This window comes from Gobio gobio (genome assembly GCF_949357685.1).
Source record: "Gobio gobio genome assembly, chromosome: 6".
Classification (NCBI taxonomy): Eukaryota; Metazoa; Chordata; class Actinopteri; order Cypriniformes; family Gobionidae; genus Gobio; species Gobio gobio.
The window spans coordinates 16,003,048-16,026,131 of record NC_137102.1 but is presented as its reverse complement, the minus strand read 5'-3'; the positions used below and the strand labels follow the sequence as shown (position 1 = coordinate 16,026,131).

Genomic DNA, 23,084 nt, shown 5'->3' with positions numbered 1-23,084 from the left:
CTTACAATTCCGAGTTTACATTAAATTCCGACTGTTTTACTTACAATTCCGAGTTTACATCCAATTCCGACTCTTTTTCTTACAATTCTAAGTTTACATCCAATTCCGACTCTTTTTCTTACAATTCCGAGTTTATATCCAATTCCGACTCTTTTTCTTACAAATCTAAGTTTACATTCCGACTCTTTTTCTTACAATTCTGACTTTTTTCTTGTCTTTTTTTCATTGCGAATTTATATCTCACAGTTCTGACTTTTCTTCTCAGACTTTTCTATCTTGCGAATCTGAGTTTATATCTTGCAATTCAAAGAATTTTGAAAAAAAAGTCAGAGTGTGAGATACTGTATAAACAGAAATGCGAGAAAATAGTCAAGAATTGAGAGATACAAACTTGCAATTACCTTTTTAATTTTTTTATTCTGTGGCGGAAATAAGCTTCCTCTACTCCTAAAACGAAAGAGAGAGAGAGAGAGAGTGAGCAAGACTGCGTCTCTGAGAAGCACAGGAATCACCCTGTTATCGCTTTAATAACACAGCTCTGAGGTAACCGAGCCCGGCCGCCAACACTGGCAACACTGGCCCTCTAGGGACCCCCATTGCTGTGGAAACTGTCAATCACACGACGATATGAGGAAATTAAAAAAAGAGAAGGGGGCGGGGTCGCATCTTTTTCTACGAGCCACGTCTATTCTTCAGTTACAGAACTCTCACGAGCCTCACAGGCTCACAGAGAGTGTGTTTGTGGGGCTGAAATGTGTGAGCCGGAATAATTTGACATTATTGCGGTGGTTTTGTTATTCATTACGCTTCTCCGAGTATTCATTTCATCCAGCGGCATGCGCCCATCACCCCTGACCACGAACCAGTCACACGCTGTGATGAGCTCCACTGAGCACACACTTCAATGTCCCCCTAGAGTGTGTTCGGTGCTGGCCTGCGCAGGTCACGACGTGGTGGCGAGGATCGTTGGGGAAAATGGAAATTGTAAATAGTAAATGGAGATAATGGGCATGTTGAATAGCTGAAATCTGCCCAAAATCAATGAGCATTATCAATGAGAGTCAGTGTGCATATAATGTTTATCTCACTGGATATGTGAAAGGGAGAGTAAGATGCTCTTTTCCAAAACCAAGTGTGCCGCCTACAGAGGAACCTTTTTAAGGGAGCATAGCTAAATGTAAGCATTTTAATATATATTCCTCCTAAGATGCCTTATTTTTTTGTTGCCAAATTCTAATATATACTTTGTGGAGAAGGCATCTTGGGATGCACTGCAGCGAGAAGTGAAAACACAAATCCAAGATGATGGACTTGAATTGAGAGTAGTGTTGACCATAAATAAATGTACATTTAATTAGTTTAATCATTTAATTTAATTACTAAAGTAGTTCAGTGTAAATTAAAACCCAAACTGTAAAAAGAATGCTTCATGTGGCTACTTCTAAAATAACTGGTTTGACAAAAGTCACAAATATTATTTTAATACGAATGAATAAACCTTACTTTATTAGATTATAGCAACAAAACTTATTTTTACGGTTAGACCAAGTATAAATAACTCCTTAAGGTGAAACCCATGCAGTTCAATATTTGTGAGAGCCAAGTATTGTAATGTTTACCAGAATACTACGTTGTTAGCCTAGCAACATGCTAACGTCAAATGGTACGCTTATTTAGATTAGATAAGCTTACATAGACGCTAGTTATTTAACTTTGTGCTAGCTGTGTACATTAAATTGTATTGTATGTCCCTCATTTTTGTTTTCAGATTAATATATTAATCGGATTAAGATAGCTTTCTATGTAGACAGCGAGGTAAATGTCTAAAAAAAACAGAGACACATCTGTGTGAAGGAGGGATTCAAGGGGTTAGTGTGAAAAGTGACATTGTGCCTCATAATTACACCCTGTAATTCAAAATTAATCTCACCCTTGAGTGAAGCAGGCAGACAACAAAAGTTGAGGAAGTTATTTTGTGCTCAAACGGGCTGTCTCATTGCAAATGATTAGAGAGAAAAGAGATGGCTGATTGCGGTGAAAAGAACACTACAAAAAGCTATTGTCATCTGCCTGCGAGAGCGACTGAGAGAAGGGAGAAGAAGAGAATGAAGGCCTTGGAAAATCTTCTATTAGTGAGATTCTATTACACAATTACTCATGAAGCAGTTAACATGCACAGAGCAAAAGCGACTCAAATTACTGAGGGACAGAAAACGAGGGGAAAAGATGGCACCTCTATTATAGAGAATTATGGCTGTTGATAAAACACTGACAGGCTCCCCAGCCTCAAAAAGTGAGAAACAAAGTGATGAATCACATTATGAAGAAACTTCTGCAGGAATGAGAGTAAAGGAGAAAGAGAAATAAGAGATAAAAGACAAGAGAAGTCAAACACTGAGCTGAATGTGAACTCACATTTTTGGGGAAGTCAGCTTTGAGTTCAGCCACGCTCTTGCACCAGTAGGCGGCTGTTTTTTCACTAATGAGCTCGATGTTGAGGAACGAGCCCTGGCCAGGACCGAAAACGTGACCCGAGGTGGTCCCACGCACAATTCGAGGGGACACATTGGTCACCAAATCCTGCAAGAGAAAGAAACTTTGTCACTGTTCACTAAACTGCAATTAGCAGTGACAGAGCGCACAAACTGCATTCCCTAGGCTGATCAAACTTGGAGCATGAATGCATTTTTTCTTTGAAACCTTTACACACACATCTGTACTTTCTTTATCATAATGTCAGACTCCACAAATGCTTGCTACATATTCATACAGGCATCAATCAAACAAATTTCTGCCTTTTTTTCCACAATTAAGAGTAAACTATGATAAATGAATTGATAAGAGCATGGCCCATTAGTAAGAGCAATTAGGATTCATTTGCATGTGTTAATTGGGAGCCACACAATTTTAAACAATTAAGATAACCAGGGGTGTCATGCATTATTTTTTATTATTATACTTTTTTTTTTTTTTTTGAGGGGGCACCAGAGGCAAGATAATACAAGCCCAGGGCCCTCAAATATGATGATAATAATAACAGTAATAAACTTTATTTTTTATATGCTGTAGCACTCTTAAAGGTTGCTTTTCAAAAAGAGAAAAATATAAAAGCCAACTATATGTTTATGTACAGAGCTCCACTTTGTTAGTAATATTAAATATGATATTATAAAGATTTTTTTTTCTTAATTAAATAATTGACTTCATTCTTGTACTAAAGCTAATTATTAAAACTATTTTGTATTAAGTTAACATTTTTCTCTACCCAGTCATATAAGATAATCCTTCACAATACACCAAAAACTTTGGACTGTTGTGGTTTGTTATTGTTGTGAACTCATTGAGTTTGTTCATCTCACGTGTACAGTTTGTAAAATACACACTTATGTCAATAACATAACATAATTTGAAGACATGTTTTATTCATATACAAAGTCAGGTACACATTGTGCAGGTAACTCTAACGTTTACTCTATTCTTCTCCCAGTTTACCCTCCACCTACTTTCATGTCTTTTGGGAAAAGTGGATGAATTTTACGTGTTGTAATTCCAAGGTAACACCAAATTTTGTGACCTTTTGAATTCAGCAAATTCTAAAACGCTCACAAATTTCGATAGTCACAGAATTTGGTATAACACCAGCAGCTCTTTTGTTCTCAGCATTGCAGCACAAACTAACATGGTGGCGCTAATTGCGGAACAGTACAGACAATTTTGTTGTATGAATATCTGAACATACAATATATCAAAAGAAAGAACAGAGCCTCTGCTTAAAAAAATAAATAAAATTGCATCATAAATATAAAAATCATCATGTATAATTTTTTTTCAATACTTTTTACTAAGTTCAATTAAAAAAGCAACATTTTAAATAAAAAGCTAAGAAAATCTTGCTCTTATTTTTTTTTTTTTCAAAGTCTACAATGTGCGCAAGCAATGCTTTTATCACTTGTTTCTGCTACTTTTTGGTCTGTTTTAATCCGGAAATTCTCTACTCATTCAGAAGATGCGTAATACTGTCCCCTACCGCATAACAGTGAAAACACGGAAAGCTGGAAAATGATGTCAGTGGTGGGGAAAGAGTTATGCAACAAAATACATTTACTTGCATCTATTTGAAAATCGGGATATCAGATATTTTATGATTTAGTTAAGTTTGTGAAAATTTGTAATGTAAAGGAAAAAGGAAAATATTTGGGCAACGTGACAAGCTTGACATGTCGGCATGGGAATAATAAGGTGATACATTCTAAAATAACAGTCACCTTAAACTCATGCCAGGGTCTCGGCTAGAACATTTTAAATCTACCTGTGAATGTTAATAACTAAATATTTCAATACAATAAAATAACCATGAGTAATTTAATGACTTTTGAAAGCAGAATGAAACTTTCAAATTTGGTTAAAAATTATAAAAGTGCTAGATATATTTAATTAATACTTTGTTACATTATATTAAAAAAAAATCCTTGTAAATGTTCTGTGGACCCCTGTAATTGACTGAGTGTAAATTGATTTCTGGCTTTTTTTACCTGCAAAAAATATATATTTTTTATTTATTTTTTCTAATATGGCTGCATGTGAGCTTCTGAAAATACTGTACAGCACAATTTGTTACCGTATCTATAGTACAGAAGGCTTATGTGAGTTTTCCTTTTGAAACACAGGAAGAGAAAAACATCATGACAAGGAACCATGTCATTTGTAGTGAAACTGGCGCATCTTTCGATCACAAACGCCATGGTGAAACGCCTCCAAACGTGAGGGTGTCACCTGCCAGTGATATTGTTTTAGTTTCCGTTTCAACACAACATCTGCCTTCCACGCTAATGACAAGAGTGTCACCACAGAATGGCATGCGTTACTTAGGTTAGAAACTCAGCGTGGTCGTTATTGCGAATGAAGGAGACGTGTAGACAAATTGTCTGGAGGTGTTTGAGATGTATGAGGTTATCAGAGAGCAGAAAACACTGAGATTTTACCAAGTACATAAACTCACATTACCCACATTTTCAACTACATTTAAGGTCTTTAAGGTAATGCGTGTGAAGGATATCCAATGGTAAGTGAATAATCTCTGGTTCTCTGAGGCCATTAGCATGCGTTAACTTGCCAAACATTAGCCTGGGTTGAATTCACACACTTCTTTAGTATGAGATGAGGTCAGTGGTTAGCATGGACGTGTGTGGCATTCAGCAAACTGAGGGGGTTTATCACACTGGCACAGTGCAGTAATCCCCCCTTTTAAGCCAGCACCTCTCCCAAAAGGAACACACATGATAAGAGAGTGATCAAATGTCATGCCATGCGCCACACTCGAGCGTCCAAAGAAGCCCACTGATAGGCCGGCCCGGAGGCATTTCCAAGGTAATTACAGACGCCGCGGTTACGCTGTCCCAACGAGCTGCCAACCCCCACTTCCTCTTTCACGCTCTCCCCAGAGAAAATCTCCGGTTAAATATTAGTCTGTCTGCCATTTAAACAGTTCAGCTATGTTTTAAGCTGACACAGGAAAGCGTTCGGCCACAATTATCTCTATGACTATAGCCGTCATTATGTTGACACAGAACGAGTTGTGAGGGAGGGTAAGGACTCTGTTCCCTCTGCTATTTTACTGTGTCCTTGCGTTCGTGCTAGGGTCCACCGTAGATCAAAGGACGGATGACCATGACTGGAGATTGCAAAACAATTACACCTTACACAACCACTGGCTGCAGGTTCATGTAAGCTAATTCTTGGAAGTACATGTTGTTGACTGCAGATTAGATGTATAGCTAAAGCAACCCGATTCACCTCAGGATGTGACGTGGAAAACAGCTTAATGGCCTTGATGGTAATGACGTGCGTAACTGCTTTTCCATCTGCTAGCACAGTTCATGTTTTCAGACCGTAATGCCAATGATTGGGGCAAAATAAAGCTTTAAATTGAATGTTCGCCTATGTTATTTAATTTTTTTGTAGCGTGGACATTCTGGAAAGTCTAAAAAAATGACCTTTACTTTTAAGTCTATTCCTTTTTCTATTTAAAAAAATGTCTATACAGTACAGTATATTGGCTGTGGCCTTAAATCACCACGTTTCAAAACTTTCAGCAGTCATGGCCACTTTACTAATTAATACATTCACATTTTACAGAGCTTTTCCTCTCTGCTTTTTCACTGAGTTCAGCAGTCTGGGCTCTCATCTCTGTAAAGTGGGAATCTGGTGAGGATAAATGTCCCTGTGTAACTTCACATCGGCACGTATAGACTGCACCTTCTATATTCTGAACACAAATCTATAAATGTTATATTGCGCATATACAAGAAGCATTACATTGTTTTCGCTTCATATACTACCCGAAAATGGCATGAGGTTCCACGAATATGAATTGCTTTGTGCAAGGTGTACAGGCAGTAGGTATTTGAACATCACAGATGGCGTGTCACATCTCGCTAATGAAAAGATATACACTCAGTGCACGTTTCAGAGCAGATTTCAATGGTATAACTGAGTGTCATGAATGTAGGAAGTCATTGAACAGCACTAAGGACACAATGATGAGAACGTACAACAACAAGCAAAGATTTCAGTCATTAAAAGCCTGTAAGAAAAAGATGAATGCCGTTTGTCTGAAATATTTTCCAACGCCTATATAAAACCCACATTTAGCAGGGAAAAGCAGTGCATAGATGTTTTGTAGACTTATTAAAGTAGCTCTTGACTTCACTAAGGATATATAAATATTTGAGCTAATATTATTAGAGTAATACTAGAGTGTCTTCTTTTACTTACCCTTATGTCTTTAGAAAAGCATAGCTTCTTTCTAACAGGAAAACACACTTGGAGTTATTTAGCTGAATGTTCAAGCTGCTTTGTTCAATACAACAACAGATTTTTCAAAAAAAGGTTTTTATGGGCCCCAACACATTTCGTTTATGTAATGTTTTATTTTATATTTATCATTTAGAATGTATATATTTCTGTTAAATGAATTATTTCATATACATTTTAATATTAAAATATTATGCATTATTATATATTTTTCACTCAAATACATTTATTTCTTTTTCATAATATGTTGAGCTTTCTTTACAAAGAAAATTAGCAATTTATAAACACTTTTGCTGGAAAATGATGGCAAAACATTACTGATTTGTTTTTCATTTTCAGCCCTTTCTTAGTGATGCTACTAAGACTATCATGAGTCATTTAGTTGACAAGCAGAATTCACTGATCAGCCTCATAGCTGAGCGCTGTACAATGAAAGTGAATGGTGACTATGAGTGTCAAGGAAGATTTTCAGGGTAAAATTCTCAGTGAATTAAATTTCATTTTAAAGTCTCTGTTCTGCACACAAAACTATCAATCAAAACTTTAGCGTTACAAGGAAGAAAGAAATCACACAAGTTAGAAATCACATTAGGTTGAGTAAACGCTGGCAGAACTTTTTTTTCCCCTTCAAGCAATAAAGTGAAACCCGTTCATGCTTCAAAAGTATTTTTAACAATTAAACATGGATTTATAACTTTCTTTTTAATTTTGCTTTGAAAAAAAAAAACGTGGTGTTTTTTTATTATTTTTATCTGTTAATAAGTCAGGGCTTCAAGCGCTGCAGAAAAAATAAACTCTCTTCACTCTGAGACCTCAAAAAGGTGAGTGAACGTGATTTACATCTTATAAAAATATCTTTGCAACGAAGTACGGAATGAAAAGTTAGGCTTCAAACTCCCACTCTTCACACACACTGATTAAAAAGTCACTACGAAGCTTTCTCTTCTGTCATGAAAGTCAAACTTCCCACACACGACACCTGCATTTAACAAACATAAAATTAACAGCTACATGTTAACATCCCCACGCAGGTTTTGCTCTTGCACACACCTGCCATCTCAGTGTGAAGTTTTTAAGAGCCCCTTTTACTTTCCATGCTATATGTCAATTAATGAAGGCCTTGACACTGTTACACCCATTCAGCACCGTTGAACGCTGTTCCAGCATCTGAGCACACGTAATAGGCTGAACAGCTATCATACAGCCCGCCTGAGGCGATCGTGAATTAACGAGCAGACTCAAGGACACAACAGCATGTAAAGGAGGATAGTGCTTATTGATATACAAGTACTGCATTAACGATTGAAACAAAAAACCCTATAGGTAGTTTCTCCCCTTTGTTTTATGTCACCTACAAATATCACAGTCTAGTGTGAGGGATTTTTTTATTCATGGGCTTTTTGCCTTTAGATAGTGACATTCAAAGCAATGGCAGGAAACAATAGATAAAATAGGGGGATGGGAAACGGAAATGACACCCGATTTAAACTTGCATAAGTGCCACCTTAGGAGCATTTGAACATCTGAAAAACTCATCTTTTGTTTGCTAATTCAATATACACCGATATAACATTATGACAACTGACAGGTGAAGTGAATAACACTGATTATCTCTTAAAAATGTGCAAGCGTAAGGATTTGAGCGAGTTTGACAAGGGCCAAATTGTGATGGCTAGACTACTGGGTCAGAGCATCTCCAAAACTGCTGCTCTTGTGGGGTGTTCTCGGTCTGCAGTGGTCCAAGGAAGGAACAGTGGTGGACCGGCGACTTGGTCATGGGCGGCCCAGGCTCATTGATGCACGTGGGGAGCTAAGGCTGGCCCATGTGGTGCGATCAAACAGACGAGCTACTGTAGCTCAAATTGCTCAAGAAGTTAATGCTGGTTCTGATAGAAAGGTGTCAGAATACACAGTGCATTGCAGTTTGTTGCGTATGGGGCTGCATAGCCGCAGACCAGTCAGGGTGCCCATGCTGACCCCTGTCCACCGCCGAAAGTGCCAACAGTGGGCACGTGAGCATCAGAACTGGACCACGGAGCAATGGAAGAAGGTGGCCTGGTCTGATGTATCACATTTTCTTTTACATCACTTGGATGGCCGGGTGCGTGTACATCGCTTACCTGGGGAACACATAGCACCCGGATGCACTATGGGAAGAAGACAAGCCGGTGGAGGAAGTGTGATGCGTTGGGCAATGTTCTGCTGGGAAACCTTAGGTCCTGCCATCCATGTGGATGGTACTTTGACACGTACTACTTACCTAAGCATTGTTGCAGACCATGTACACCCTTTCATGGAAACTGTATTCCCTGGTGGCTGTGGCCACTTTCAGCAGGATAATGCACCCTGCCAAAAAGCAAAAATGGTTCAGGAATGGTTTGAGGAGGATTTGGCCTCCAAATTCCCCAGATCTCAATCCAATCGAGCATCTGTTGGATTTGCTGAACAAACAAGTCCGATCCATGGAGGCCACACCTCGCAACTTTCAGGACTTAAAGGATCTATTGCTAACATCTTGGTCCAAGATACCACAGCACACCTTCAGGGGTCTAGTGAAGTCCATGCCTCGACGGGTCAGGGCTGTTTTGGCAGCAAAAGGGAGACCAACATAATATTAGGATTATGTTATTATGTTATGCCTGATCGGTATATATGTTACGTTATTCAATATTTAGGCCTTCCTGTAGCTCAAATAGCAAGAGCATGGTGCTAGCAACAGCAAGATCATGAGTTCAGATCCCAGAAATGCATACACTGAAATAATATATATTTTAAATTTTAAACATTTCCATTATCCAGTTATGAAAACGCCACTTAGTCAGATGTAGGAAATTAGCAAGATCTATAATCCTATACAAAGAGTCCCTCACAGCATAGTAGCAGCAACTTAGGATCCTTTGAAAATGGTACAGTGTATGTTAATAACAGCACACAGTCACAAAACATGCCAAGATATCTGAATAATTCATTGCAATCATTCATATTCATGCAAACATCTGAATGTAAAGCCATCTAAATTCACCTCTGGGAACAGACTCTTTATCTAGCTCTTTCTCTAGAGTTGTGTTCTCAAGGTGCCTGAATCAGTGCGGGAAAGTTCCGCCCACACCATGTCTCCCTGCAGAGATACGTGCACATAACAAATTGGCATTAATTGCGGGACGGCAGCCGTCTGTCCCCAGCCACCATTGATTTCCTGCCTGCTCCGGCTGGCCCACATGGGCGTGAGGGACTGAGTAGGCTGCCTGTGTTTTTTTAAGGGCCTTAGCAGAGAGGAAGAGGAAGAGAGAGCACAGACGTTTTAACTATCTAACTGTGCAACAATACCTGGAGCTCCTGTTGGGGTTACAGCCTGTCAAGAACGTTTTCAATGCATTGGGAATACAGACATACTGTATTCTATTTAAACTCTACTAACTATAGACCTACTACTAAATAAATCAAACTCTTATCGAACAGGTTTGTTTGTTCCAATGAAAACTAGTCTTAAGGAGAGCACCATATAATTCTAGAGAAATGTGAGCTTTCAGTTTGGTCACAGCCATGCCATAAAACTTATATTGACTTGAAACTTGACAAACCTGCTCAAAGCCCACAGCTGAACCCTACTAAACACCTTTGAGATAAATTGGAACAGCGAGCAAGGCACCGTCACCCCTTCATCCAATGTCAGTATCTGACCTCAATAATGGCCATATGTCAGACAAGTGTATGTCATAATATCTATGTTCACACAGCAACAGAACATGGCTGTCAGTTCTGGTTGGAGTGCAAAATATGGTTAGGTTCACTCAAAGTTTGGTTAAAAAAAAAAAAAGATACTGATAACTGCATTCTATATACATACGGACAGTCTAAAAAATGCATGGATTTTTAGATTAAGTTATACATCTGCTGTATAAATGGAAGCGCAGTGGACAACAAGGTGTCGCTCATGTTACTGAGTTGTGAGTTGTTCTTTGCTGTCAGTCACTAATGTTAGGGCTGTCAAACAAGGTTATGAAAAATAGCAGAAAATATGGGTATTATGTAGTTGTTCTGCTGGTTTAAACCAGTCTAAGATGGTTTGCAGGTCTTGGCTCCTGGCCTGACCAGGCTGGTATTATTTGCCGGTTTTAGCGCTCCATCCAATTCAGTAAAAATATGGGAACCATAAGCATAGTAAACAACATTTATAAAAGCAGAAGGTCTAATCACACAGGTGATACAAAGTCTCTAAGGCTATTGCGAGAATAGAATAGTAGCTTCATTTTGGTTATTTGCTGATACAGACAGCATTCAAGACGCTCTTGTAAGCTGCTGTATGAAAAGGACTATAAAAATGAAAAACTGTTAGTAAATACGTTTGTCAATTCCCAAACACTGCATGAAGGTAGATTTTGGAGGGTAAAACGTGTTAGTACATACAGTTGTCAATCCCCAACACTGCGTGAAAGTAGATTTTGGGAGTAAAACATAGTTTGCATGTGCACCAATAATGCGATTATATAAGTTCTTTATCGCAGTAAGATGTTTACATGACACTAGCAGAATTATTCACTCCACTCCTGCAATTTTCTTTATTCTGATTATTCACAAATAAGTATGGTTGTACCTCACTCACGCCGTCTGGTTGAAAATACGGAGCTGAGACTGCGCAGCGAGTTGTTGACAGAGTTTAGTAATTCGGCGAAGAGAAAACTTCAGAATAATGTCACAGAGTTTATTCAAGAAGTTGTGTGAACAACACACGGCATCCGTGTACGTCCGCGCACATGCTCACTTTGGTCAGAGTGGTAATAATGCGATTAAGGTGTTTACATGCCTGTTTATTGCAATTAAAATTGGCGTACGCCACATAGTTTAATGCGATTATGGTTACTACAATTATGAGCTTAATCCCATTAGTTTGATTGAAATATTGCGTTTACATGAGGTAACGTTTAAACGCAATATTGCCAAAATCCCATTATAATCCCATTATGAGGGTACATGTAAATGCACTCACTGTGGGAATGTAGCTTTTGAGTCAAACCTGTTAGTAAATATTCTTGTCAGTATCCATCATCAGTGAATGCAACACATTTTAGTCAAACCAGTTGATAAACATGGTTGTTGATATCAAACACTGCTTGTGTGAATATACTGTAGCCACTGGGTTTTCTGAAACCTTACATGACAATATCTGCCAAGAGGATCAGACCAGTCGGTCAAATAGCTTTGATAGTGGACTAAAAAGAACACATTGTGCTCACACCCACCTTTATAAACGCTAACTTAATTGGACAAAGCACTATGTAATTAGAGGCTAATTAAGAGATGTGGATCTCATCTGCTCTGCCATCCAAGTTTTATGCTGCAGATATTAAGTCTCGTAGCCTGGAGTGGTGTGTTTTAAAGCTTAGGTGTGATAAGCTCCTGTCTGAGCTACGACAATGATTGAATGTGTTTTAAACAGCAGGGGATGGGCTTATTTCTCATGCAGGAAGCGAGCAAGTTCTGTCTCTGCACTTCACTCCGATCCATAACCAACTGGCTAAATCAGTAGAGGGGAAAGTGGGTATAGCTGCGGAGCTTTGTCAGAAGCGGCCCAGACAGTGTTATGATGAATGTGTCAGCGAGAGGGAGATGTATTTTTCCTCGCACGAAAATCTGGCTCACCTCCTTTCTCGCTAACTTTGAAATTCATCATGACTCTGCAGGGGCATAATGAACATCAAAAATCAGCCGGCATTAACATCATCTCCAACCAGCTGATCCGACGGCTCAGGATACCGCTCATGTGAGCTCAAGAACAGGAGTAATAGGCAATCAACCTCGCATAAAAGAACAATAGCAGCCATCATTCATTCTCATGTACAATTAGCGTAACGCTGACTGAGTGATGGCCCTTAGCCCTCCGGCGATCTGACATGCCACTTCCTGGCTGCCTGCCTGCGATGGCACCATGGAGGAAGAGCGTGACACTGTGCGAAGTCTCTCACACAGAAATGACTTAAAAGGCTAATTGGGCCTGGAGGTTCTGATACATCAGAGATCCCAGCACCCATCAGCTCTACAAGTCTCGTTTGCCATTTGATGGCTACGATCTGACCACGTGACCTTCTCGTATGGATCTGAGGACCACTGGACTCTTAGATCCTCAGAGACGAGGGATAGGAGAGTAATGCCACCAACTGACATGCAAAGCCATTCCCGAGGCTCATTCCAAGTCTTTGTGGTGCCAACTCCCAAGGGATTTGCATCTTGAGACAGAAGGGAAAAATAAAACATTTACATATGCAATGCATCTCATTAATTATAATTAATGAAAGTGCCGCCTGCTTGCTCAGTGCCCCTGTTAGCACTAGGTAAATTAGCTATTCGGAGCACATATACACAGATGGCTATTTTCATATCCATCGTGACAATGTCCGAATGCTATTGATGCAACGCGGCCACGACGGACGAAGCATCTTAGACATAGATGGCTCAGGAGAACAGGATATTAAAAAAAGTCCCCTATGTTCTAATGACAGCACTGCGCGGATACACGGAGAACATGTTGACACCGAGGGGTTTTCTTTATCCTGCCTGCGAGAGAGAATGAAAGAGAGAGAGTATTTCTGTGCAGTCATTCCAACACGTGGAGAGCAATATGAGTTCTATTTACTGAAATATGGCCTCATCTCGCCGCAGCAGTGTAAGATTCCAAGAATTATTAGCTAGGGTTCGCTGTTGACATGAGCGCAGTATCCAGTGAGGTGAGTTAGATCTAACCGTCACATGACTCTCAGTCCTCTGCAGAGAAACGGCTGAACTAGAATGATCATATTCCAGGAAGAACATAAGCACTGATTTTATAACAGGCTGGGCAGAGTTTCAATTTGGAGTAGCATGGCAAAAATGGGGGTTTGTCTGATAGGTACATTTGATATACCAGCCAATAGTGGGTGAATTTGGAACAATATAGAATTATTTAGTTGTTTTTGTTCATGACAATCCACCTATGCTTTTATGTCTATGCGTTTATTGATTCTCTGAAAAAAAAGATTGTGAAGTGTAGATGCAATAGAATGAAATAACTTTACGGTATTTAACCCACAACAATAACTTTTAAAAATCATTTAATTTGATTTGCTTTGTTCAGACACTTGAATATCATCATATTATTTTGGCCCCTGCTATGGCACTGTTTGTTTGTTTTTGGTTTTTTTTAAACTGTTTGCTCTTTCATTCTTTTACTAATTTTGTTCTTTGAGGAACATTTAACATTGCAGCCAGCAGCTATCACCCTGTAGCCCAAGACTGGTTGCCCACTGAAACTAAGCAGGGTTGAGCCTGGTCAGTACCTGGATGCAAGACGTCCTGGGAAAATTATGTAACTGCTGGAAGAGGTGCTTAGTGAGGCCAGCAGGGGGTGCTCACCCTGTAGTCTGTGTGGGTCCTAACACCCCAGTATAGTGAGACCAGCAGGGGGCGCTCATCCTGTAGTCTGTGTGGGTCCTAACACCCCAGTATAGTGAGACCAGCAGGGGGCGCTCATCCTGTAGTCTGTGTGGGTCCTAACACCCCAGTATAGTGAGACCAGCAGGGGGTGCTCACCCTGTAGTCTGTGTGGGTCCTAACACCCCAGTATAGTGAGACCAGCAGGGGGTGCTCACCCTGTAGTCTGTGTGGGTCCTAACACCCCAGTATAGTGAGACCAGCAGGGGGCGCTCATCCTGTAGTCTGTGTGGGTCCTAAAGGCCCAGTATAGTAAGACCCGCAGGAGGCGCTCACCCTGTAGACTGTGTGGGTCATAACACCCCAGTATAGTGAGACCAGCAGGGGGCGCTCATCCTGTAGTCTGTGTGGGTCCTAAAGGCCCAGTATAGTAAGACCCGCAGGAGGCGCTCACCCTGTGGTCTGTGTGGGTCCTAACACCCCAGTATAGTGAGACCAGCAGGGGGCGCTCACCCAAATGCCCCAGTATAGTGAGACCAGCAGGGGGCGCTCATCCTGCAGTCTGTGTTGGTCCTAAAGGCCCAGTATAGTGAGACCGGCAGGAGGCGCTCATCCTGTGGTCTGTGTGGGTCCTAACACCCCAGTATAGTGAGACCAGCAGGGGGCGCTCACCCAAATGCCCCAGTATAGTGAGACCAGCAGGGGGTGCTCACCCTGTTGTCTGTGTGGGTCCTAACACCCCAGTATAGTGAGACCCGCAGGAGGCGCTCACCCTGTGGTCTGTGTGGGTCCTAACACCCCAGTATAGTGAGACCAGCAGGGGGCGCTCACCCAAATGCCCCAGTATAGTGAGACCAGCAGGGGGCGCTCATCCTGCAGTCTGTGTTGGTCCTAAAGGCCCAGTATAGTGAGACCGGCAGGAGGCGCTCATCTTGTGGTCTGTGTGGGTCCTAACACCCCAGTATAGTGAGACCAGCAGGGGGCGCTCACCCAAATGCCCCAGTATAGTGAGACCAGCAGGGGGTGCTCACCCTGTTGTCTGTGTGGGTCCTAACACCCCAGTATAGTGAGACCCGCAGGAGGCGCTCACCCTGTGGTCTGTGTGGGTCCTAACACCCCAGTACAGTGAGACCAGCAGGGGGCGCTCACCCAAATGCCCCAGTATAGTGAGACCAGAAGGGGGTGCTCACCCTTTTGTCTGTGTGGGTCCTAACACCCCAGTATAGTAAGACCAGCAGGAGGCGCTCACCCTGTAGACTGAGTGGGTCATAACACCCCAGTATAGTGAGACCAGCAGGGGCCACTCACCCTGTGGTCTGTGTGGGTCCTAACGCCCCAGTATAGTGAGACCAGCAGGGGCCACTCACCCTGTGGTCTGTGTGGGTCCTAACGCCCCAGTATAGTGAGACCAGCAGGGGTGCTCACCCTGTAGTCTCTGTTCGTCCTTACATCCCAGTATAGTGAAACCAGCAGGGGGCGCTCACCCTGTAGCCTCTCTAGGTCCTAACGCCCCAGTAAAGTGAGACCAGCAGGCGCTCACCCTGTAGTCTGTGTGGGTCATAATGCCCTACTATAGTGAGACCAGAAGGGGTGCTCATCCTATAGTCTGTGTGGGCCCTTATGCCCCAGTATAGTAATAGGGGCACTATACTGTCAAAAAAAAGTTCCGTCCTTTTGGATGAGACATTTAACCAAGGTCCTGACTTTCTGTGGCCATTAAAAATCCCAGAATGTCCTTCAAAAAAAGAGAAGGGGTGTATCCCCGGGCTCTTGGCCAAATTTGCCCATTGGCCTCTGTCCATCATCATGGCCTCCTAATCATCCCCATATAAATACTGATTGGCTTCAACTCCTCTCCACCATTAAGCTGGTGTGTGGTGGGCGTTCTTCTGGCGCAATATGCCTGAAGTCGCATCATCCAGGTGGATGCTGCACATTGGTGGTGGTTGAGGAGATTCCCCCTTCCATATGTAAAGCGCTTTTAGTGCTGAGAAAAGCGTTATATAAATGTAACAAATTATTATTATTATTATTATCATTGTCATTTGCTTTCTGAAATTCTTTGCGAAATTGACGCTCTGATAGAAGAGCTGCGCAGACGCCTCTTGTCGTTGCCATGGTGATGTCTGATAGGACTCAAACCCTGCACTCTGCCTCTCTTCTCTCTTCTCCTTTCTTTTTTCATTTTTTAATACTATTTCCATTTCTAGCTCCACTAATCAAGGACTGCCAGTAAGCCCAGAACAAACAGATGTTACCGATTAATTTTCCCATCACTTGAATTAGAAAGTAAATTAAAACAAAAAGATTTTCTGCCGGAGTTCAATAAACAACTCATGCCTGTTTCATTTTTTTTACCTCCTGTCAAGAACAAATGTTACACTGCTAACAAGGCAGATGCATGGCTGCCTAATGGGAGGGTTGTTGGTTTTCCAGTCTTTCTTTATTATTTTTTTTTAAGCTAGCAGAATGTGGCTCATTATGGCTGGTGTTAGTGTGTGCATATGTGTGTATGAATGTGTGTCTGTGAGCAGTTTCAGAAGCTGGAAAGACTTGCATTATTGTTAGCAGTGCCCAGTGCTGGTGCTTTCATATGCTTATGACCTTTCGGGATTTTTGCCAAGGTTTCAGTTTCTATGATGTTGTACAAAAGACTTTGCTCTGCTGATACTTTGCAATGCAGTGTGCGCTTCCCACACAAACATACCACCCAAATCCTACCACGAGTGCATGTGGAGCCTATGGCATTCTCCATGTTGATTTCTGTGTTCTGTAAATATACCTTGTCCAGGCCAAAGGTCTTGGTGAGGGCAAAGCCCCAGCCCTGCTCGAAGGCCCTGCGGATCATGGCTGCACTGGTTGTGGGTGGAGCGCTGGCCAGCCCAAACGGGTTAGGAAACTTAATCCCGCACATCTCCACACTGATGTCCACTGTATCAATGGCGCAGTGGAACAAGGGCAGTTTAGGAGTGGTGCTTATTGTGTTACCATGGAGGGACTGCAGAGAAAACACACGCATATAAAGCATTACTTTTTTGTGCTTGTCACGCACAAAATAATAAACACATGGCTACTTAAAATATCTAAATCCCAAGGGAATAATTATAGCACGTCTTTAAAGGGTTAATTCACCCAAAAATGAAAATTAGCTCATGATTTACTCACCCCTCATACACCTAGGATGACTTGAGGGTGAGTAAATCATGGATTAATTTTCATTTTTGGGTGAACTACCCCTTTAATAATTAGTAGTGCTACTGAACAGTTTTCCCATTAATATGGTTCTTTTAGCAGGTGTGTTTAAAGGAATGGTCTAAATTACAATTATATTTGAGTTGAAACGCTACATGCCTCTGTATATATACTGCAATGAGTTAAAATCAGCCTTCAGTATACGAACATGAAATAATTGTTATTATTAATTATTACTGTTAATAACAATGTCAACTTTCACCAATTTTTTTTTTGTTGACAATTCAGTGAGACTTACTGAGCATGTGCTGAGTAAGTCTTATCACTCTAGTTTGTTTGTGACAGAGGAAATTTATTGTGTTACAGCTGCCTCTGGTCTCTAACAAAGAAGCATTTTTTGCAAGCTAAAAAGCCAGACAAACAAGCAAACTGCGCGAGAAAACATCTCATTCTGCTGAAGATCCATATACAAAGCCCTAAAACCAAAATTTAAACACAACACCCACAACAAAATGTGATCTCATCTTGATTTACGTGATCTTGAACCGCTGAACCCATTAGCAAATATTTGAACAGCTCTTTCTCTGTAGTCCAAAATTACAGAATGGTTTGGGGGGGGGGGGGGGTGGATTTGTCGAACAAACACTTCAGCGTGACTTCCTCTGGCCACAGTTACATTAGCGATTAACCTCTGCATGAACCTTCTCTTCATGTTGCCACTTAGGTCTGTGTGCAAAATCACAGAAAATAGTCTTCTTCTAGGAAAACGAAGGAAGAAATTTCTACTGTTTGAGTGTCGAAGCCAAAAAGCACTCAAGATGTCACCCTGAGAAAAAAAAGTCCCAGTGGAATAATGCCCTCGCTATAAAAACTGTGAGCGTAAAAGTTTGAGTGCTACGCTAATACTGAAAATTGCTGGCACTGACACATAATGTGAAGCAGGCTCTCAGAGCTATACAACTGTGGCCAAACACTAAGTATGTTGTGTAAGACGTCCAAATGCAGAATGAGATGGATTGGCTTATTGAGTGGAGAGCCCACCTGGATGTACTTGTGGATGTGCCAGGAAGCTTGTTTGCCATCGTTGACAGACTCCACGGTGGTGTTGGCCAAGCCGGCGATGTCTCCGCCGGCAAACACCCAAGGTTCACTGGTCTGCATGGTTTCGTAGTTCACCTCAGGTGTCCCCCATCCGTTCAGCTTTACTGGTTCCAGGGCCTTCTTCACTGTTCCAGCACACAATGTTGCAAAGATCAGAGTGGTTAGAGTGTATGAAAACTAGATAAAAAATTCTAGTTTAACAATGATGACAGGGAAGGGAACACTAGGTATTTCAGGATATTACACAAACGCTGGATTCAAACACACCTGGTTGCTTTCCAATCTACGTACAATGCTTTTTCAGCTTTCAGACACATCCAAGGTCTTTTTAATGGATGTATATTTCTCTTCACAGTCACTCGTGTGTGTGTAGCTCACATGTGCATGTTCTACTAAGTTATATTCGACAACCAGAAACTGTAATACTTTTTATTCTTAATTTAATCATTGAAAAAAAATGTGTCATTTAAAACAACTTCAACACGAGTCCATCAACACCCCTAATACTTGCACAGTCCTATAGCTCATTCTGGGTCGACCTTTCATTCATTAACATTAGCAGTGGTGGCTGGTCAATAGAGGGTGCTGGGGCGCCGCCCCCATCAAAATTCCAGAAATATACATGTATACAAAAATGATATAAAAGTGAAATAAAAATAAAATAGTTTACTCATACGATGTGCTGGCTGTTAGTAAGAGCCTCAGCATTTAATAAAAACTGGCTTTGATCGGTTAACTATTTTATATGTTCTTCAATATGTTTCATGCGGTTTCATGCATGAGGGACGCCGGACAAATGGATGTCTATCTGAGTCAAAAAATATACGGGCAGCATGTGACCTGAAGCTGGTCTCTAATTGGTTCTTCAAGATCCTCCTCCGGACGCAGGTCGTTGCGTCCCTGGCGAATCAGAATTGGATGTGTTTTATTTTATCCAATCTGATTGGTTCTCGTCACCTGTCATTCAACTTTCCGCTCTTGGCCGCTATAGCGAAAGTGCGCGGGCGACACAAGCACTCCGACTCCGCCAAAACCTTTAGGATGATCAGTTTCGTAGAGATGGCAGCAGTTAAACCAAATTCTTTCACAAGGCGTTCGTTGGAAGATCCCGAACCGGACCAACGCGATTTACAAATCCAGCAGCAGGCCAGTGACAGGACGCAGCTGCACTCGGAGCTCCATGCGCTTGGTATGAGAAACGTAAGTTAGGTGGCTGACTGGATGTGTTGTTAGCAATGCCCTTTATTGCTTTCCCTGTCTTTTATTTCAAAGTGTTGATACTGAAGTTTTGTGGACAACAACGGGGGTAAGAGACCTCAAATATCTAACTGAAAAATGCAAACGTCATGACACTACTGAGATGACTGACTTTAATCAGAGAGTCATTGAGAAATTTGCTGGCCAGAAAGAAAGGAGAGCAAAATGTATGTTCTAGTCAACATGCTAGTCTGTTGTGGCTGTTTTCTTTTGTTTTTCATTTCCTCATTCAATTATATGTGGGAAATGAATGTGTAAAAAGTGAAGACACTGTTTTCTCTTCCATGCTCATCTCTATATACCCTATTCATTAACAACATGAATTCTTATTTCTGTGCCATAGTTATTATATTGATTAATAATAGATAGTTAGCTAATCTGTGTGCTCTGTATATGTACATATTTCTGAAATGCATAGCATGTACAAATCAATTTAAATTGTAATGTAGATGCATTTTCTGTGAAGCTGCTTTGAAATGATATGTATATTTCATACATTTTGTAATGATATGAAAAGCGCTATACAAATAAATTTGAATTTAATTTAATTTAATGCTTGAATTTAGTAAACATGCATCTTGAAAAAAAAACGCCCCCCCAAAAAATAAATTATCACCAGCCGCCACTGAACATTAGGCAGTCTTGATTTATATGATGTTTAATGTTGATGATCACTTTATTTTACATATGCATCTGCTTACATACGATCCCTTGTTTTTTTTGCGTCTTGTTCATCTGTGTTTTGATCTGGAGATTTTGTACTCATTCAGAAAATGCGTAATAATGCCCCCTAGCGTATAACAGTAAAAATACGGAAACCCAGAAATTTCCTTGTTTAGCAGGGAAGCGTTTTCTTACAAATAACGGAAAATTTTGTGTTTGGCGGGGAAAGAGTTAAAAAACATTTTGCTAAGAAAATGTAACTGTTGTATTTCAACATATTATATATATATATATATATTTGTTGACATATTTCAAATTGAGACTGATCATATGGATGGAACATATATCAAAAAAGATCATTCTTTCATTTTTTAAATAGTCAATAAGCTAGTTACACATCTATGAACCATGATTTTCTATTCGCTAGTCAGTTGCAGGTAGTAGAGTGCAACAGTGCAACAGACGAGTTCTGGAAGTAAAAAATCCCATTCATTTTCTCCAGTTTTATATTTCTTTGAATTTAAGTCGTTTATGTCAATGCTTCACATGTTTTCGTGGGATTGTAGTTCTTTCCCTCATTAAAGTAATCAAGTAGCCTACACTTCCAGCCAACATGTCCTTGTGGGCCCCACAAGGTTTTTGTATGTAGCTCTTCTTGGCCACATTATTAGCACCAATTTGGGACCCAAGTGAGCCTATATAATGAACATCTAACTGGGCCACACTTGGAGCCTACTATGGACCCATCATAGTCCCTATAGGCTAACATACATGGGCCCATGTGGAGCTGATGCACACATTTTTCTGGGACCCATTTGGGTTGCCCATGGCATACAGGGCCCAAGTGACAGCCTATCAAAAACCCACATGAGGCCCACATCGAAATGTTGTCTGGGCTGTCTTATACTTTGTGTTTTTGTTGGATTTAAAAACATTTTTTTTCTTTAAATCAAATGTTGTGATTCACCTAATAGCTGGTTGGTTTGGTCAAGTCAAGTCACCTTTATTTATATAGCGCTTTTTACAATACAGATTGTTTTAAAGCAGCTTTACAGTGATAACAGGAAAATACTGCAACAAAATTAGTTTTGGCTGTACAGCCAGGGGAAAACAGTGATGTCATTGTCCAGCTCAGCTCAATTCTCATACGATGGTGTCAATCCAGGCAGATCAGTAATATTGTTGAATATTTAGTGTCCCCAACTAAGCAAGCCAAAAGCTAAAAGCGACAGAGGTGACGGTGGCAAGGAACCACCTGTGAACCAACAGTTTGGTTCATAGCTTATAATACTTTATTAAAGACTTTTTTAAATCCTGACGGGCAAAATGAATGGGAAAAATACTTCCAGAACTAAGGCCGCTGAAAAAGGTGGCGGTCGCTGTTTCACTCTATTAGAGGGAGGGACATTCTCATTCTAAAGAGCATTTGATTGGACAAAAATCTGTGCAGGATGAGTCATAAAAATGTTGGTCTATTTTCCCAGAAAGCATCTCAGCAAACAAGCATATACATGTTTTTAAAGCTAGTAGACATAGATTTAAAGCCACAAAACGTTGATTTTGATTGTATGGGCTCTATAACTGTCCAAATACTTTTTGGTGCCACTGAGGACACATAACTGTTCACTTAGTGACTGCTGGATATTGTTTAAGCTGAAAAATGAAGACATGTCTTTGATGGAGGAAGAAATGACAGTCCCTCCGGATGCCTGCATGAGACAAGCAGAGGAATTTGTAACCCTGACGGCCCTGTTGATGCTTTTGCTGTGGCTGTTATTGTTGAGTATATTTTCCCTTTCCTTTTTTTCGAGACCAATCCCCTAGTCTCTCCGTCAGCTCTCCTCGCCTGACGCTCCAGTGATCATGAAGACTGCCGGCCTCATCACTTTCAGCAAAAAAAACTAAACAACAAAAAAAAACATGCTCACACCCTCCTGTTTGTTTCCCTCCTCCCCCAACCCCCTCTTTCAGTCTCATGCACACACGCGCGTGCTGTGGAGTGTGACAAATCTAAGAGACTCCTGAGATCTTCCCCTTAAATGAAATGGCCTCCTCTCAGAATCCAGTAGTACTCTCCAGAGAAACTTCTCATACAAATGCTCATTGCTAAGCTCCATGGAAGATGGAATGCTGTGTGAAACACAGGCAGAAAAAGACACTGGTATGAAGAAATGCAACATCTTAGAAGACAAAGCTATTTGGATGGATGAAAGAGAGAATGCATGATGTATTACTGAAAATGCAATCATTAATTAAAAGTCACCATGAAATCAAAATTGACAATTCTTATTTTTTATGTAGTATTGAAGTGCTTATTATAATTTATCTGTGCACAACATTATTTTATTTTTTTTAATTCATGTGCCCTGGTGTCACAATTGTATTCAGTTTGGACTTTGTTTCTGTTTGCACTTTGTCCCCTTCACTGTCAGAAAAAAAGGTACATTGCTGTCACTGGGGCGGTACCCTAAGGTACATAACAAAAAAGGTACTAATATGTACCTTTAAGGTATTAATATGTACCTTTAAGGTACTAATATGCACTCTTAAAGTACTGATATGTACCTTTTGAGGTACTAAAATGTACCTTTCAGGGGTGAGTAAGGTACAAAGATGTACCTTTTCACTTTTGTACCTTAGGGTACCGCCCCAGT

General features: G+C 40.7%; 1 protein-coding gene across 2 annotated transcripts in view; it reads right to left on the bottom strand.

Moving 5' to 3' along the window:
- Positions 1 to 23,084, bottom strand: part of dpydb (dihydropyrimidine dehydrogenase b) — a 194,473-nt gene that overhangs the window by 99,155 nt on the left and 72,234 nt on the right. For both annotated transcript variants that reach the window (XM_079818480.1, XM_079818481.1), the window contains 3 exons: positions 18,451 to 18,635; positions 17,000 to 17,215; positions 2,416 to 2,580 (listed from right to left, as the gene is read on the bottom strand). In XM_079818480.1, the coding sequence (XP_079674606.1) occupies positions 2,416 to 2,580; positions 17,000 to 17,215; positions 18,451 to 18,635 (566 nt within the window). The remainder of the gene's footprint in view (positions 1 to 2,415; positions 2,581 to 16,999; positions 17,216 to 18,450; positions 18,636 to 23,084) is intronic.